The 15,637-nt window shown below is 48.8% G+C and overlaps 1 protein-coding gene across 3 annotated transcripts in view; it reads left to right on the top strand.

The window, feature by feature from the left end:
- Positions 1 to 15,637, top strand: part of Pc (pyruvate carboxylase) — a 58,518-nt gene that overhangs the window by 30,962 nt on the left and 11,919 nt on the right. For all 3 annotated transcript variants that reach the window (XM_055610532.1, XM_055610531.1, XM_055610533.1), the window contains 9 exons: positions 7,314 to 7,449; positions 7,575 to 7,759; positions 7,919 to 8,084; positions 8,189 to 8,334; positions 8,467 to 8,584; positions 8,758 to 8,909; positions 10,155 to 10,273; positions 13,178 to 13,340; positions 15,436 to 15,618. In XM_055610532.1, the coding sequence (XP_055466507.1) occupies positions 7,314 to 7,449; positions 7,575 to 7,759; positions 7,919 to 8,084; positions 8,189 to 8,334; positions 8,467 to 8,584; positions 8,758 to 8,909; positions 10,155 to 10,273; positions 13,178 to 13,340; positions 15,436 to 15,618 (1,368 nt within the window). The remainder of the gene's footprint in view (positions 1 to 7,313; positions 7,450 to 7,574; positions 7,760 to 7,918; positions 8,085 to 8,188; positions 8,335 to 8,466; positions 8,585 to 8,757; positions 8,910 to 10,154; positions 10,274 to 13,177; positions 13,341 to 15,435; positions 15,619 to 15,637) is intronic.

The raw sequence follows: 15,637 nt of genomic DNA, 5'->3' as shown, positions 1-15,637 counted from the left end.
GTGTGTGTGTGTGTGTGTGTGTGTGTGTGTGTGTGTGTGTGTGTGTGAACTAGACATACAGTTCAGTTCTCTGTCATTGGGGGTCATAGAGAATCAGCCTCCCAGGAACTCGCCAGCTGCTCTCCTTTGGACACAAATCTAAGGAGAAGAGAATGGGGAAGCTGGCTGGTGAGAGAGGGGTCAGGGAAGCAAAATGGATGAGAGCAAGTGCTCAAGCAGCGGCAAGATGAAACCTACCAGGTGAGAGACCATCAGGTCCTCCCTAGGAATACCCTGAAATCTCCTGGGCGGGTATGCTACAGATGGGACAGACCAAACTGAGTAGTAGGTAGGAAAACAAGCATGAAGGGTCATGCCCAGCTCTTGGGGACCCACCAATCTAATTTTGTTACCAGGAGGAAGCCCAGAACTATCCTTGACCTTTCTTAGCAAAGGTCTACATTTCTATGGTTGGCCATGTTGGCAAAAGCCTGTAATCCCAGCACTCATGAGACAGAGGCAAGTGGATTGTTGAGTTTGAGGCCAGCCTGGTCTACAAAGCAAGTCCAGGATAGGCAAGGCTACACAAAGAGGCCCTGTCTCAAAAAAAATAAATAAATAAAAATAAAAATTAAAAAATTAAAAAAAAAAAAAAAGGCAGACCTTTTGTTTGTTTTGTTTTTCAGGACAGGGTTTCTCTGTGTAGCCTTGGCTGTCCTGAATTCACTTTGTAGACCAGGCTGGTCTCAAATTTATAGAGATCTATCTGCCTCTGCCTGCCGAGTGCTGATTAAAAGTGTGTGCCACCACACCTGGCTATCTGCCTTTCTTCTGCACCCTTCCTTTCTTCTTCTTTTCCTCCTCCTCCTTCTTCTTCTGAGGTACTGTTGGTAGTGATTATCAAGAAAAGGTCTTCTATGTAGTCCAGACTTGAACTTGAGATTGTCCTCCTGCCTCAGCCTCCCATGAACTGGGATTACAAATGTAGCTTGTATTTAAAAATTCTCTTTTACATTTATTTATTTTTGGTGAGGAGTGGGCATGAACACCACATTGTTTGTTAAAGTTCTCTCCTCCTACCATGTGGGCTCCTGGAATTAAACTCAGGTCGTCAAATTTGGCAACAAGCACTTTTACCAGCTGAGTTTCCCCACCAGCCCCGTTTTCTTTTCTAATTATGAGTAATGCGCCCCCAGCCTGGTCGTGAGCCAACGGCAGTCTGACCTGTTGACGTCCTGGAACATATCTTGGAGCAGGCAGTCAAAATAGGTGAATGATAAGCCACACTTGTCCAAAGTGGAGTAGTTTAACAATTAAAATTAAAGAAAACTAATATGGAAGGAAAAAAAATACTCTGCAGCCAAAAACAAAACAAAACTAACCAGCAGGAGAGCGTGCTGAGGGTGGTGAGGTGGGGCTCTCCTCCCAGAGCAGACTTCAGCACCACCTGACAGTCTTGCTTTAGACACCGTGCGTTGTAGAGATTTAAGACAGTTGCCGACGGCTTCTCACCTATGCTGATGGATACGTGGTAATCAGGACCAAGTGATCCCTTTATTTGTTTTTAAGCTTATCCATTGATGCATAAGTTCCAGATGGCAGATGCTGACCGTGATGACCACTGTTTGTGATCCATGTGCCTCCTACAGGGAAAGCTAGTTTTAACCTTTAATGGGTGGCTGCCTTGCTTTGTCATCATTCTGAAGTTGCATGTTTTTGGAGCTTCTCATGCTATTTTCATTTCTAATGTAGCAATAAAAAATAAGTATAGTTATTATCTTAGAAAATAATGTGCCCCCATTGGATAAAATATACAGAACTATATAGGAACTTTTTTTTAAAGCTAAACATATTAGTGTACACCTGTAATCCCAGCCCTTAGGAGATTCATGCAGGAGGATTACACAGTAAATCAAGTGATCTTGTCTCACTTGAAGATGAAGGAAAAACAGTGTTTTACATTGTGGCCTAGACTGGCCTTGAGTCTTGATCCCCTTTCTCAAGCTCTGAAGTAAGTGCTGAGATCATTCAGCACTTGCCTTAAAGGCTCTGCAGAGATTTGAACAGGGCCTCCAGGGTAACTGGACAGGACCCAGGCTGTGACTTGTGTGACTTCTCATTTAGAAATAGGATCTCTCATGAAGCTGCTGTGACTTCACAGGCAAGGGTAGCACCTTGCTGTGTTTTTAGTATCTAGATGTTTGGAGGGAAAACCTCATGTGCTGGCGTTGTACCCTGTCAGTGCTTCTCCTAGCCATCGACTTGCAGCAGGATCAGAAGTGAACACACACCACACACCACACTGCAATTTACAGGCTGTGTTTAACCTTTGTCTGTGCTCCCTTTGCGCCCTTATGCCCTTGCTGGCAACACAGGCCAGGGTTCAGTCAGTGTCTATGCACATTCACTCGCCTTTTCGGCTTTCTTTCATCTGAACTGATTCTCCATGTCTCATGGGAACTTTACATATTTGGGGGTTGTTGTTGTTTTTGAGACAAAGTTTCCCACATAGATCTAGCTGTCCTGGAACTCGATCTGAAGACCAGGCTGGCTTCAAACTCATAGAGATTCGTCTACCTCTGCCTGAGTGCTGGGACTAAAGGCTTGTGCCACAATGCCTGCCATCTTTCACATATTTGAAGCATTAATGTTGAAACATTAATTTCACATATCTGATGAAATAAATTATATGCCTTCTAAGTGAGGTAACACAGACCCAGAAAGACGCACATGGTATGTACTCACTGATAAGTGAATTTTAGTCATACAGTACTATATCATGTGCTGTACAGTCATATAGTACTACTATCCTGTCTATATGACTGTATAATACAAGATAATCATACTACAATGCACAGACCCCCAAGAAGATAAGCCCGATGGGCATCTTGGGCTTTATGTTGGCCCACTAGTTATTGCGGGATATCTCTGAGGTGGACTATGTTGCCTGCTTTTTGATCACTTTCCCTTGATGGTACTTCCCTACCAGGGGAGAGGACGAACTCAGTCACCGTGTGAATAGATGAGCTGGGGTGTCTGGGTAGGTGGCCTCCCCTATATTGAGGAATAGGGAAGAGGGGAACCGGAGGGAGGGTGGGACTAGGAGGAGAAGAGGGAGGGGCCTGTTTGACATGTAAATTGAATTAATTAATTAAAAAAATTGTATGCCCCCCACACACTGGATAAAATACGGGAGTTAGGCTTTAGTTAAACTTGGGTATGTATCTGAGGCAGGGTCCTGCAGGAGTGAGGCCTCCATCTTGGTGGACAATTTCAGGAGGCACCAAGAGTATCAGATTGGTGCTGGTGGTAGAACTTCATCTCTTAGTCAGTGAAGTGCTGGCTCCGTTTGTCTATCCTGTGTTGGCATTTGAATCTACAAATTCCTCTTTCCTCGGTTACCCGTGACAAATTATGTTTCAAAAGTAATAAGTGGAAAATTCCAGAAATAAACAAATCTTAAGTTTTAGGTGGCGTGTAATGAAATCTTGCAACCTCCCACTTCCTCTCACCCAAATCAAGAATTATCCTTTTGTTCAGACTCTCCATGCTGTATTTGCTACCTGCCTGCAAATACAGGGTTAGTAGTGTCATCGTCATCATTTAACTGCTGTGGAACTGCTTGTGTCTGGGTGACCAGTATTGTACTTCAGTGGCCCCAAAGCAGAAGAGAAATGAGGCTGGCAGCTGAGACTTGCTGGGAGGAAGCTATCTGCTTTCTTTACGGGAAAAGGTGAAAGTTCTTGGGTTACTAAGGAGAAGAAAATATGCTGAGTTGCTAAGATCCACAGGTAGACTGAGAAATCACATTCGCATAGCTGTATCACAGCATTTGTTATTAATTCCTGTTAATCTCTTACTGTTTGTAATTTCTAAGTTAAACTTTATTATGGGACATATGTAAAAAAAAAATCATTGTTGCACCAGGCGGGGGCGGCACACTCCTTTAATCCCTGAATTTGGAAAGGCAGCCTGGTCTACAGAGCAAGTTCTAGGACAACCAGGGCTGCACAGAGACACCTTTTCTCAAAAACAAAAACAAAACAAAATCATGGTTGCTACTAAATGTGGTAGTGCATTCCTGTAATCCCAATTTGGGAAGTGGGGGCTTGAGGATCAGGAGTTCAAGGTCATCCTTGACTATACAGAGAGTTTGAGGCCAGCCTGGGCTACATGAAACATTAAAAAAAAAAAAAAGCCATAGCTGCTATAGGGGTTAGCTCTATCTGGATAAGACACAGCAACTATGCTGTGGGCAAGATATAACCTATTTTAGAAAACCTGGAGCCTGGAGTCCAGCAAGGTGAACCCCCACTTTTGAAGCTTGGAGCTCAGCAAGGTGACCCCCACTTTTGTGAAGGTGAGCCAGGTGCTCCTGCCAACCAACCCTGGCTGCTACATGCTACTTGGGACTGACACACGCCTGAGGGCTGCCCCAGAGCTGGAGCCCTCTCACTCTGCCTCTCAGACATCATGGCTGACTCCACTTTTCCAGCACACAGACCCTGGCTCAGGACACTGTGTTCCTGGCCTTCCTGCTTGCTCTCGGGTAGCTGTCTCTCTGTTGGGTCTCCCTCCTAGTCAAGCTCTAAAGTACAGGTCTGGTCCTTCTCCATTCTGCAACATTCTCACCCTGGATTCAGACATTCTCCATTGTCGCTGGACCAGGTGTTCCTCCCTTGCTCTTTCCTTGTCCACGAGCTCGCTTCCCTCCTAGCCCTGTCTTTCTCTCTGCAGTCTTGCTGTGTTGGCCCATCCACTGAACAGGGTTTTTCATTCCTCAGGTCAATGGACCTCTTAGTGAATGTTGTCTGTGGTGCCCCTATACCCTTTCCTGACTCCAGCCTGATCCAGTGGTCCCTACCCTAGTCAGAGTCTGATGTAACTCTGTTACAATCTCTGCCCTACCTGGATCTTTTCCAAAGTCTTTTAGACCTCCTTATGGTCTGAAGGAGGCAGTGACCAACAGGTCTGTCCATATCTTCAGCCTTACCTCACACAGGGCTCTTTGCCCTCCATCTCCTGCCTATCCAGCTTGCTTCATTGTCCCAAACTTGCTCCCTCAGGGCCTTGGCAATTGTTTTCCTTACTATCTGGGTGTGGCCACCTCTTTCTCCCTGATTAGGTTCCAGGTTTTGTGTTCCTTCCTCAGAGAATCATCTGATGTCCAGCTGTAGTAACTTTCCCCAGGACACTCACAAAGTGTGACCTTTGAGGCACTTTGTCATCACTGTTTGATCAGAGGTGATCTTGAGTCCTGTTCCTTTTCCTGCTCCGATGGCCCAGGCTCTTATGGACGTAAGTCCACATACTGTGCCTCCTGGGGTGGGATGCTGCTCGCTGCCCCTCTTCCTCCTCGTCCTTGTGAGATTTGCTTATGCCTTCTCCTTCTCTGTATTGCTGGTCGTCCCTGTGACATCAGTGTTTTTGCAATGTTTGTTTTATTTATTGAGTTTGCTTTTATGTTTAAAAAAAAAAGTGGCTGAGTCAAACATTTCTATCTTTTACTAAGAACAAAATCATTCAGTTAGATAAAGGTCTCTGAATGGAGAGGCCAGATGCAGATTTGGACCCTGCTTTCTTTTCTGTCTTTCCTGGGCCTGGATCTGTCTTCCTCTTTCCTCTCTCCCTTCTCCCCACCTCTGTAGCTTTTTTATTTTTTTATTTTGCTTAATTCTTTTATTGGAAAAAAAGTACCTTAAAAGTTCCATCATCTTTTTAATATAAATTATGACTCTCAAACCCATTCCAATCACCTTGTTAAGTGGTGGTGGCACACACACTAGAGAAGGTAGCAGGAGAACATAAGAGAAGAATTGTGCCCAAAGAAATTTTCTAACATGAGACTGGAGCTCAGGAGTCACCCACACCTCTCCTGTTAACCCCACACAGTGGCCAACCTTTTGCCATTGTGACTTGATGTTTATCGCCTTCCTGGGATCATGCTCCCTGTGGGCATGCTGGACCTGTGGGCACAGGTCCATCATGCCTGCAACTGTTCACAGAACCTCCAGCTATGAGCTGCTCTCAGGCAACAAGATAAAGTTCCTTCAGGGAGGCAGGCCTGACTGGAACCGCAAGCAAACTCAGAACAGACATCTGTGAGCAACCTTGAGCCTGAAAAACTATAGGGAGCACACTGAACTTTGGACAAATGAAAACCTCAGTCAGTAGGTGAGGGGTAAAAGGACAGATGGAGTCAGCAGGAGTGGATCAGTTTCCACAGCCCTGAACCATTACCACAAAACACGCTTCCTATTACAGAGCTAATGAGACCCCAGCCCTCTCCTCTAGGAACAGGCAGGAGCTCATCTGTCTTGTTCTGCCTGCAAAGAAAGGCCAGAACTGTAGCTTTCTTTTAATTTTTTTTTTTTTTTTGAGGGAGTAGAGATAGAATCACACTGTGCTTCAAGCTGCCCTGGAACTCACTATGTCAAACTCAGCAATCTTCCTGCCTCAGCTTCCTGAATAGCTGAGACGACAGGGGTGAACCACCACACCCTGCTGCATCTTTAATTTGTAAAATGGTTACCTATGTTTATGGTATAGAAACTGTCTTCAGTTGATTTTAAAAATTAAGTTCCTGTATAGTACATGAAGCCAGATTTCCTATCGCAGCCATTTGAAGTGCACAGTTCTGTGGCATTAAGTCCATTTACAACCATTCCACCGCAATCTACAAGGCTCTTTTCAAGCTCCAGACCTGAAACTTTGTCCCCGTTAAATATAACTCCCATCCTACCCTCAGCTTAGAACAGTGACCCTTTTCTCCCCCTCTACCTCAGCCCCATTCTATCGTAACCACTTTAGGATCTCCTGTCAGCGGAATCCCAAGACATTTGTCTCTGTGACCAGCTTCTTCACTTGCCCTTTGTAGTTGTGATGAATATTGTACTTGATATCCCTCGGTGGAAGGAAGGTTCAGGCCTCTGAAAAAAGCTGTGTTTTAACTGAGAGCCAGCGCCATCTCTTGAGAGAGCAGGTTGACAGGATCAACATATGAAAGAAGTCTATATTGGATGTTGGTGGAGAACAAGGGTAGAGAGCCTGGATACATAGCACCAAGATGCATGCACGCCATGCTGCATAGAGCCCCTCTGTGGCCTCTGAATGTAAGCACCGTGCTAAGTAGGAGGCTGCTGAGCTTCACTTTGCTTCATTGGATTGGATTTGCTTGCTCTTCACAGCTCCACTACCAATGGAACCAGCGATGGCACTGTCTTTTTCGTAGTCTTCTGTGGGTCAGGGTCCCTCTCTCTTTCCTCTTTCTTTCTGGATGTGGGATGTTCAGTGCCAAGGCTGCTCTAACCTAGATTCTGATTGCTTCTCCTCAGATGCTGAAGTTTCAAACAGTTCGAGGGGGCCTGAGCCTCCTGGCTATCCGCCGCTCCTCCACTCTCCCTGCTGCCTCCCCAAATGACCGGCGCCTGGAGTACAAGCCCATCAAGAAAGTCATGGTGGCCAACAGAGGTGAGGACTACCAGAATCCAGGGCCTGGGGCCAGCCTGGCCTGGCCTCCTCCTCACCCTGCCCTGCCTAGCTCCTTTGTTTCTCTCAGGGCCCGGGAGTCTAACTGCTCACCCTGTCTATCCTAGGTGAGATTGCCATCCGAGTGTTTCGTGCCTGCACAGAGCTAGGTATCCGCACAGTGGCCATCTACTCAGAGCAGGACACAGGCCAGATGCACCGGCAGAAAGCTGATGAGGCCTACCTTATTGGTCGTGGCCTGGCACCTGTACAGGCCTACCTGCACATTCCAGACATCATCAAGGTGGCCAAGGTAGAGTCAACTCAGCCCAGGAGATGCGAGGGTCTCCTGAGGCTGGGCAGGATCCTGTACTGTGCCTGGCACCAACACCTACCAGGAGGCTATGTGTATGGGGGTGGGGTATACCCCAGTAAGAAAGGAAAAGGAGAAAGGCATTTCTCCTGTTTTCAGGAGAATGGTGTAGATGCTGTGCACCCTGGCTATGGGTTCCTCTCAGAGCGAGCAGACTTTGCCCAGGCCTGCCAAGATGCTGGAGTCCGGTTCATTGGGCCAAGTCCAGAGGTGGTCCGCAAGATGGGAGACAAGGTGGAGGCCCGGGCCATTGCCATCACTGCAGGTGACATATAACTCCTCCCAAGGAGCCAGTGTGAGAGTTTGTTTCCCTGACAGGATGTAGCAGGGATTCAGCCTGTTATAGAGACCCCTATACTCTCCCACCAGGTGTTCCAGTGGTCCCTGGCACTGATTCCCCCATCAATTCCCTGCATGAGGCCCACGAGTTCTCCAACACGTATGGCTTCCCTATTATCTTCAAGGCCGCCTACGGAGGTGGGGGCCGTGGCATGAGGGTTGTGCACAGCTATGAGGTGAGGAGGGCAGCACATATGCTCAGGGCTGGGTGCTAGGCAGGTAGCCCCTGTGGTGGGCTCTGGGAAGTGTGCAGAGGTGGCAGCAGAGGCACAGAGCTGGTCCCATGTCTACCTTGCTTGCCCTCCTAGGAACTGGAAGAGAATTACAACCGGGCCTACTCTGAGGCCTTGGCAGCCTTTGGGAATGGGGCACTGTTTGTGGAGAAGTTCATTGAGAAGCCACGGCACATTGAAGTGCAAATCCTAGGTGAGTGGGGAGTTGTGTGAAACAGGAGAAGCCTAGATCTCCCTAGTTTACAGCGATCTTTGGGACAGCCGTTCCAGGGACCGCTCCCTGGAAAGGGGCCCTGGACAGAGCAGCAGTCAGGTGGCCAAGGAGCCACAGTGCCCAAGGCCGAATCCCATTTCTTGTCTGCCCAGGGGATCAATATGGGAATATCCTGCACTTGTATGAGCGTGACTGCTCCATCCAGCGGCGGCACCAGAAGGTGGTAGAGATCGCCCCTGCTGCCCAGCTGGACCCTCAACTTCGTTCACGCCTCACCAGTGACTCTGTCAAACTTGCCAAGCAGGTGAGGACATGCTTCTGGGGACATGAGCCCAATTTTGCAAGTTTTCTTGGTACTTCTGCCCAGATTGTTTCATGGCCTCTGGGTATGGGAACTCCTTGTGGAGGGAAGGAGGAAGGTCCTGCAGAGAGGGAAAGGATGCAGACATCCTCTTGAGGCTGGAAGGAGTGCTCAGTGATAGCAGAGGTGCTTGCCCCAGAGGGAAGATGTCCTGGCTATTCCTTCTACTCTTGCTATAAAGACTAACTTTTTCTGGGGTACCAGCTCACCCTGATCACTATAAAGACAGAATTCTCAGATTCTGGCCCCTAACCTCTGACACAGTGTTTCCTCATTGAGTTATCTCTGCCAGGCTCTGCTTAGCTGGTAGAGTAGTTCCTGGGGTATGGAGGTGGGTACTGTGTCTGTAAGCAGTGACTTACCCCAGACTAGCCTGGAAACACCTGCCATGGCTGCAGGGTACCACACCTATACCTGCCCCTCTTAGACTTCCCATCTCCAGATATGTCACACTGTCCCATTTGAGCCCCACGGCCTCTAGTGTAGGCAGCCAGGGCTCAGAAGAAGGTAGAGATGGTGAGAACAGAGTGTTAAAACCACTCAGCAATGTGCGCAGAAGCTCTGCTGAGCTCTGGTGGGGCTGGGGTTGCCTCAGGAGAAACGTCACCTTGGCCTTGCTCTGTTCTTTTGGTCGATGTCATCAATCCTACCAGCTCAGACTCCAGGGAATGCATGTGTTGTTCTGGAAGGACAAGAAGGGAAAAGATGGTAGGGTTGCAATCCTAGTTAGTGTCACCAGTGCTAGTGCTGAAGTGGCATTGCTTGAGGTGATGGCCAGAGTGACACTGGTCAGAGATGACAGCAGAGTAACACAGGAGGAAACTCCCTGAAAACCCCTTCTGTAGTGGAGAAGTGAGCTGGGAGGCCCAGGACTGCAGGTCTAAGGGGCACAGACCAAGGAGGCTGCTGGGAAGACAACAGTGAAGTTCTAGGGTGGGCTGGGGGACGTCTTCACCCAGACTTGCTGGCTGTGGCCTGGCCTTAGTAGCTTCCAGTAGATCCTTGAACTTATAGAATATAGGGGAGGAGGTATATTCTGGGTCTTGGATGCTGGCCACTGCAGGGGAGCTGATGGTAGGTGGAGGCTGGATTGCCACAAGCTGTTCTGTTCCAGAACCTGTGCGGTGGGCAGGCTTGTGTGGCACAGCCCTGACCCTGGGAACCTCTGCTTACTGGCCGCCCTTGCAGGTCGGCTATGAGAATGCGGGCACTGTGGAGTTCCTGGTGGACAAGCATGGCAAGCACTACTTCATCGAGGTCAATTCCCGCCTGCAGGTGGAACACACAGTCACTGAGGAGATCACAGAGTAAGCACTGGGCAGAGGGCAGGGTAGAGAAAGAGCTACTGGGGGCAGCAGCCAAGGTTCACCTGCTTTCACTTTAAAGGACCTAGGAACTTCACTAACAAATTATTTCTAAAATTTATTTTTATTTTATGTACATTGGTGTTTTGTGTGTGGGTGTTGGATCCCCTGGAACAGGAGTTACAGACAGTTGTGAGCCACCATGTGGCTGCTAGGAATTGAATCCCAGTCCTCTGGAAGGGCAGCAAGTGCTCTTAACCACTGAACCAGCTCTCCAGACCCCTAAAATAATTCTTATGAGCATTTTACATAGTTAAAAAAAGTAGCACACAATAAAAACAACTCAAAACTTACCTAACCCTCACAGTGAGGATGCCCAGGGCCCAGGCTCTCCATGGAGCCCTCATGGCTGTACTTGAGAAGAAGAAACCATCACCTCATTTTTCAGATTAATGAACCAAGAGGTTAAGAGACCTGCCCAAGTCCACCCAGTGGGCCCAGTCTCTCCAGGCCTCCTCCAGCTCTGTGATGTTCCCAACGCCTATGCATAGCCTTTAGGTAGTTTCCATCGTTGTTTATTATATAGCTCCATGCCGTTAAGATGTTTTAGATAGACTCAAAACAAATTTTTGAGATTTTTATTTTTTGTATGCCTCAATGTTCAACTCAGTGTGTCTGTGCACCATGTCTGGGCAATGCCCATGGAGACCAGAAGAGGGCACAGATTCCTCAGGATTAGAATTAGAGATGGTTGTCAATACTATGTGGTTGCTGGGAATTGAACTCGGGACCTTTGGAAGAGCAGCCAGTGCTCTTAACCTCTGAGTCATCTCTCCAGCCCCTTAGACAGATTTTCAAAACAGATTTATATATTTTATTTTCAGATGTGTAAGTGTTTGCCCTCAGAGCCAGAAAAGGGTATCCAATCCCCCAGAACTGGAGTTACAAAGGGTGGTTAGCCCCCATGCAGGTGCTAGGGACCAAACCTAGGTCCTCAACAGGAGCAGCCAGTGTTCTTAGCCTCTGAGCCACCTCGCAGCCCTTAGAACTTTTATTCTCCTTTAAAACTTGCTTCTTGGCCAGCTGTGTGTGCGCATACCTTCAATCCCAGCAGAGGCAGGCTGATCTGCATAGTGATTTTTAGGACAACCAGAGACCCTATCTCAAAATAGAACAAAATGACAACCAAAAAAACCCTTGCTATTTGCTGAAGGCATTCCCCGGACCATTCTCTGTTGTGAATACTTTTCATGGCTGTAGGGTGTCCCACCATCTGCACCCCTGTACTGTTCTAGCTTTTGTGGTTCAGGTGTATCTGTTAACATCTGTTCAAATGTGAGCGATAGCTTCTTTGTGCCAGTGTATTCTCCCACAAACTTTGTGTATAGACTTAAAGAAAAAGAAAATCTACTCATTTTATAATCGGTGAAAATAGCTGTCATTATTCAAGGAGACATATTTTGAGACATAGAAGTATTAATCCTTGGCATTGGACCAGTCCACCTTTCCATGGAACATTGCTGGTCGTTTTCTCCTTGGTTGCACTCAGGACTAATGATGCGCTGCGCATCAAAGGCTGTGCCAGTCAGTGTTGGGCCACCACTGAGGACCCAGCACGCAGCTTCTAGCCTGGTTGGTACATATCCAGAAGCCACAGACCCTTGGCTTCCTAGGTTCAGAGCTAGAGTCACAGTGAGACTCCAGCCATGTTTTCCAGTCAGTGCCCAGGTGCTGCTCTACCAAGATTTGCTCAGGTGTCAAGGTCCCATGTCTTGAACCATGTGCAGGCTAAGCTAGCTATGTTCTCTCTGACCCTCAGCTCCTCTGATGGGGAGTACCACCAAGATGATCTACCATGCAAGCAGGGTCAGTGATCTGCAGAGAGGGTGTCATGGTGACCAGACCATTATTACTGCTGTGCTTTCGTAAGTGACACTGAGTACGAAGTGACAATAGAGTACTAGCCATGAGCCTTAGAGACAATACTTGAAGCCTGGAGGGCCTTGTGTTGACACTTCTTTGCCTGGACTGGATACCATCTTTAAGAGTGGCCATCACTCAGGCTGCGTTTACACAGCCATGCAAACAGGGAGAGCCTTCATGCATGTGCTTGAGGAACATAGCATCCTGACCATGTCTATCCTCTAACAGCTTACTAGTTGTAGGTGTCCAACTAATACTGTGCTCTGTTTTTGTCTGCTTAGCTTTTGGTTCTGTTTTGCTTTGGTTTGGTTTTTAAGGTAGGGGCTCATGGCATCAAACTTGTTATATGGCCAAAGGTGACCTTGGACTTCTAATCTTCCTGCCTCTACCTATCAATGCTGACATTACAGACACATACTGACATACTTGGCTGTTATTCCTATTTTGCAGCCTTTTCTTTCCTGCATACACAATATATCCCTCATGCTCCAAAAGTGAGTGTCCTAGCCCTGTGACAGTGACCCTCAGCCTATGCTTCCCTGCTACAGGGAGTCAAGAGTTTGCAGGCCTTAGGGCAGGCACACAAAGGACAGGCCACTGGAAGGGCCTATCGGGAAGGTGAAGGGCTTGTCTTCCAGACGCTTCTTCATCTTTTTTATTTTTATTTTTTGGTATTTTTCAAGACAGGGTTTCTCTGCATAGCCTTGGCTGTCCTGGACTCACTATGTAGACCAAGCTGACCCCGAACTCACAGAGATCTCTGCAAATCCTGCCTCTGCCTCCCTAAGTGCTGGTGGGATTATAGGCATGTGCTACCACGCCCAGATTTCTAGAAACTTCTTAGGGGAGTGTTTTCTCCTGACACATGGGGAAAGCAGGGCAGGCTTTGGGACCACCTAGGCTACTTGGGCTGAGGAGGGTACAGTATTGGCCTGGGTGAGTCATAGCGCCCCTCTTCTCTTCCTTACCCCACCTCATTTGCAGTGTGGACCTGGTCCATGCTCAGATCCACGTGTCTGAAGGTCGGAGCCTGCCAGACCTGGGCCTGCGGCAGGAGAACATTCGCATCAATGGCTGTGCCATTCAGTGTCGGGTCACCACTGAGGACCCAGCACGCAGCTTCCAGCCTGACACTGGCCGCATTGAGGTAGGTAACCTCCAGCCTGCACTGAGATTCTCCGCTGCCTCTCCATGGTGCCCAGGTTATCTGTCACCCAGGGGCCCAGGTGCAGCTGGCTTAGAGCACACAGGAGCCCAGTACTGTCCTAGAGTAAGGGAAGAGCGTTCCACAGAAGTCTGGCAGAAAGCCAGAAGGTCATCTTGGAATGGAGGCAGACCAGCTTAGGGGACACTTCACACTTCCAGATGTGAAGCCTTGGCCCTGATGCCCTAGGAGCCCAAAGCCTCACTGTGACAAAGCCAGAGCAGCTAGTCTCTAACCTACCTTCTGTCAGGGGTGAGGGGGTGCCTGCCAAGGCAGGCCCTTGTGGGGAACAGAGGACTGGGGCCTCTGTGGCAGGGTGAGTAAAGCAGAAAGCCCTTTGGGAGTAAGCAAAGGAGCTCTTCAGTGGGCAGCACTGAGGGACTGAGAAGCACTTTACCTCAGCTCTGCCCATCTACCCTGTTAGTGTCGGAGCCTCTGGGCTCAGCTGCCCTCTGTCCCCTCCATTTCTGTGGCTCCAGCCTGCTCCTTCACCCTGCATATCAGCAGCACTGTCTACTGTCTCCTGTAGACCAGGCTGGCCTTGAACAGGAGGATGCAGGACATCAGAGGTACTCAGGGTTGGCACTGGTGTCCAGGATATAGGGGTGGCAAGGATGAGCACAAACTAGTTGCCAGAACTGCAATCATGTCCAAAAGTAGTATGGGTAAGTATGGGGCGCTAGGTCGGTTGTACTGGCCTCGAGGGCCCAAGGGCCCCACCATAGCTCACCACCTGCATTCATTTCTGAGTCCCTAGGTGGGGCAGCTTTGGGCTGGTGCTGCCCCAGAGCCCCGGCTCCTCTGCCCTTGGCTGGGAGGGGGCAGCTGCTGCACTGGGGCCACCTCTTCTCCACCTCCACTTCCATGGCCAGGGCCTGGCTTTTGAGCCGGTCACCACAGGGTATTTTTAGCTGGTGGTTCCTGCACAGAGCTGAGTGTCCACCCTTAAATATTGCATGAAGTTCTTTTTTATTGAACACAGCTTGTGCCCTTAGCAGCAGAAGGGTGATGCTGAGGGTGTCCCCAGTCCAGTCCCTCTGGCATCCCCCTCTCTCTTTCTCTTTGAACCTCAGTTTCCCCACCTGCCCCATGCCTGTCATGAGCACTCACCTGTATGCGTAAGTGTAGTTACCTCAAACACCCAAATATTTACTGTCCATCTGTCTGCTATTTCCCCTCCTGCTTGCCTCTTGTGTTTTCTGGATGAGCTGGGTGCATTTCGTTCATTGTGCGTGTTTCATCTCCATGTTTTCTTCCTTCCTCTCTGCTTTTTCTCTCATCTTTCCCTTCAGGAATATGAGTAGAAAATATGAGTAGATATTCAAGCCTCCCCTTTCCTCCAACATTAAACAACAACAAAAACCAAAAACCAAATACCAACTGAAAGAAACAAAACAGAAAAAAACAGGTTGAGTGTGGTGGTGCACACCTATAATTTCATCACTCTGTACTCAGAAGGTTGAGGCAGGAGGGCCATGAGTTCAAGGCCAGCCTAGGCTATACTGTAAATTCAGGCTAGTCTAGTCTACAGACTGGTGTTTCGAGAATCAAAAGGAAACTAACCAACTAAAACCTTTCTTGGTCAGCCTGCTAGTCTTCTTTCCTCGCTCATGGTCCTGTGGCCTATGTACTTCAGAGTAGGGACTTCTCTGTTTTAGCTGCTTCATCCCAGTGAGCAGCTGGTAGTGGGCAATGCATTCAGCTTCCTGGAATGATGTGGGCACAGAATGGGCCTGCCAAGAGGTACAGTAGTTAGGCAGGTGGTGAACGGTCAGAGGGCTTTGTCCCTTCCCAGCTGGGCTGCTAACTGGGCTGAGCATGGTCTAGGAGCCTGGCAGGGCACTTCCTCCTCTGTCCCCTCCTTGCTGCAGTGCAAGAGCAAATGCACAAGACTCAGAAGGGCTGAGGCCTGGATCTGTTGGAAGAAGTAGGAAGAAACTGACCGGTCAGAGACGGGCCCTCTGGGTCCCATGGGAGGAGCCCAGTTTACTGCTAGTTTCTGTCTCGGTTGCTGACATGGGCTTCCTTCTGCCAACAGGTTTTCCGGAGTGGCGAAGGCATGGGCATCCGTCTGGACAATGCTTCTGCCTTCCAGGGGGCTGTCATATCACCCCACTATGACTCTCTGCTTGTCAAGGTCATCGCCCATGGCAAAGACCACCCCACAGCCGCCACCAAGATGAGCAGGGCCCTGGCGGAGTTCCGTGTCCGAGGTGTCAAGGTGAGAGACTGCGCCTTCC

Source organism: Psammomys obesus, unplaced genomic scaffold (genome assembly GCF_907164565.1).
Source record: "Psammomys obesus unplaced genomic scaffold, mPsaObe1.curated_primary_1811, whole genome shotgun sequence".
NCBI lineage: Eukaryota > Metazoa > Chordata > Mammalia > Rodentia > Muridae > Psammomys > Psammomys obesus.
The sequence above is the reverse complement of the archived record's forward strand: the minus strand, read 5'-3'. Positions and strand labels throughout refer to the sequence as shown.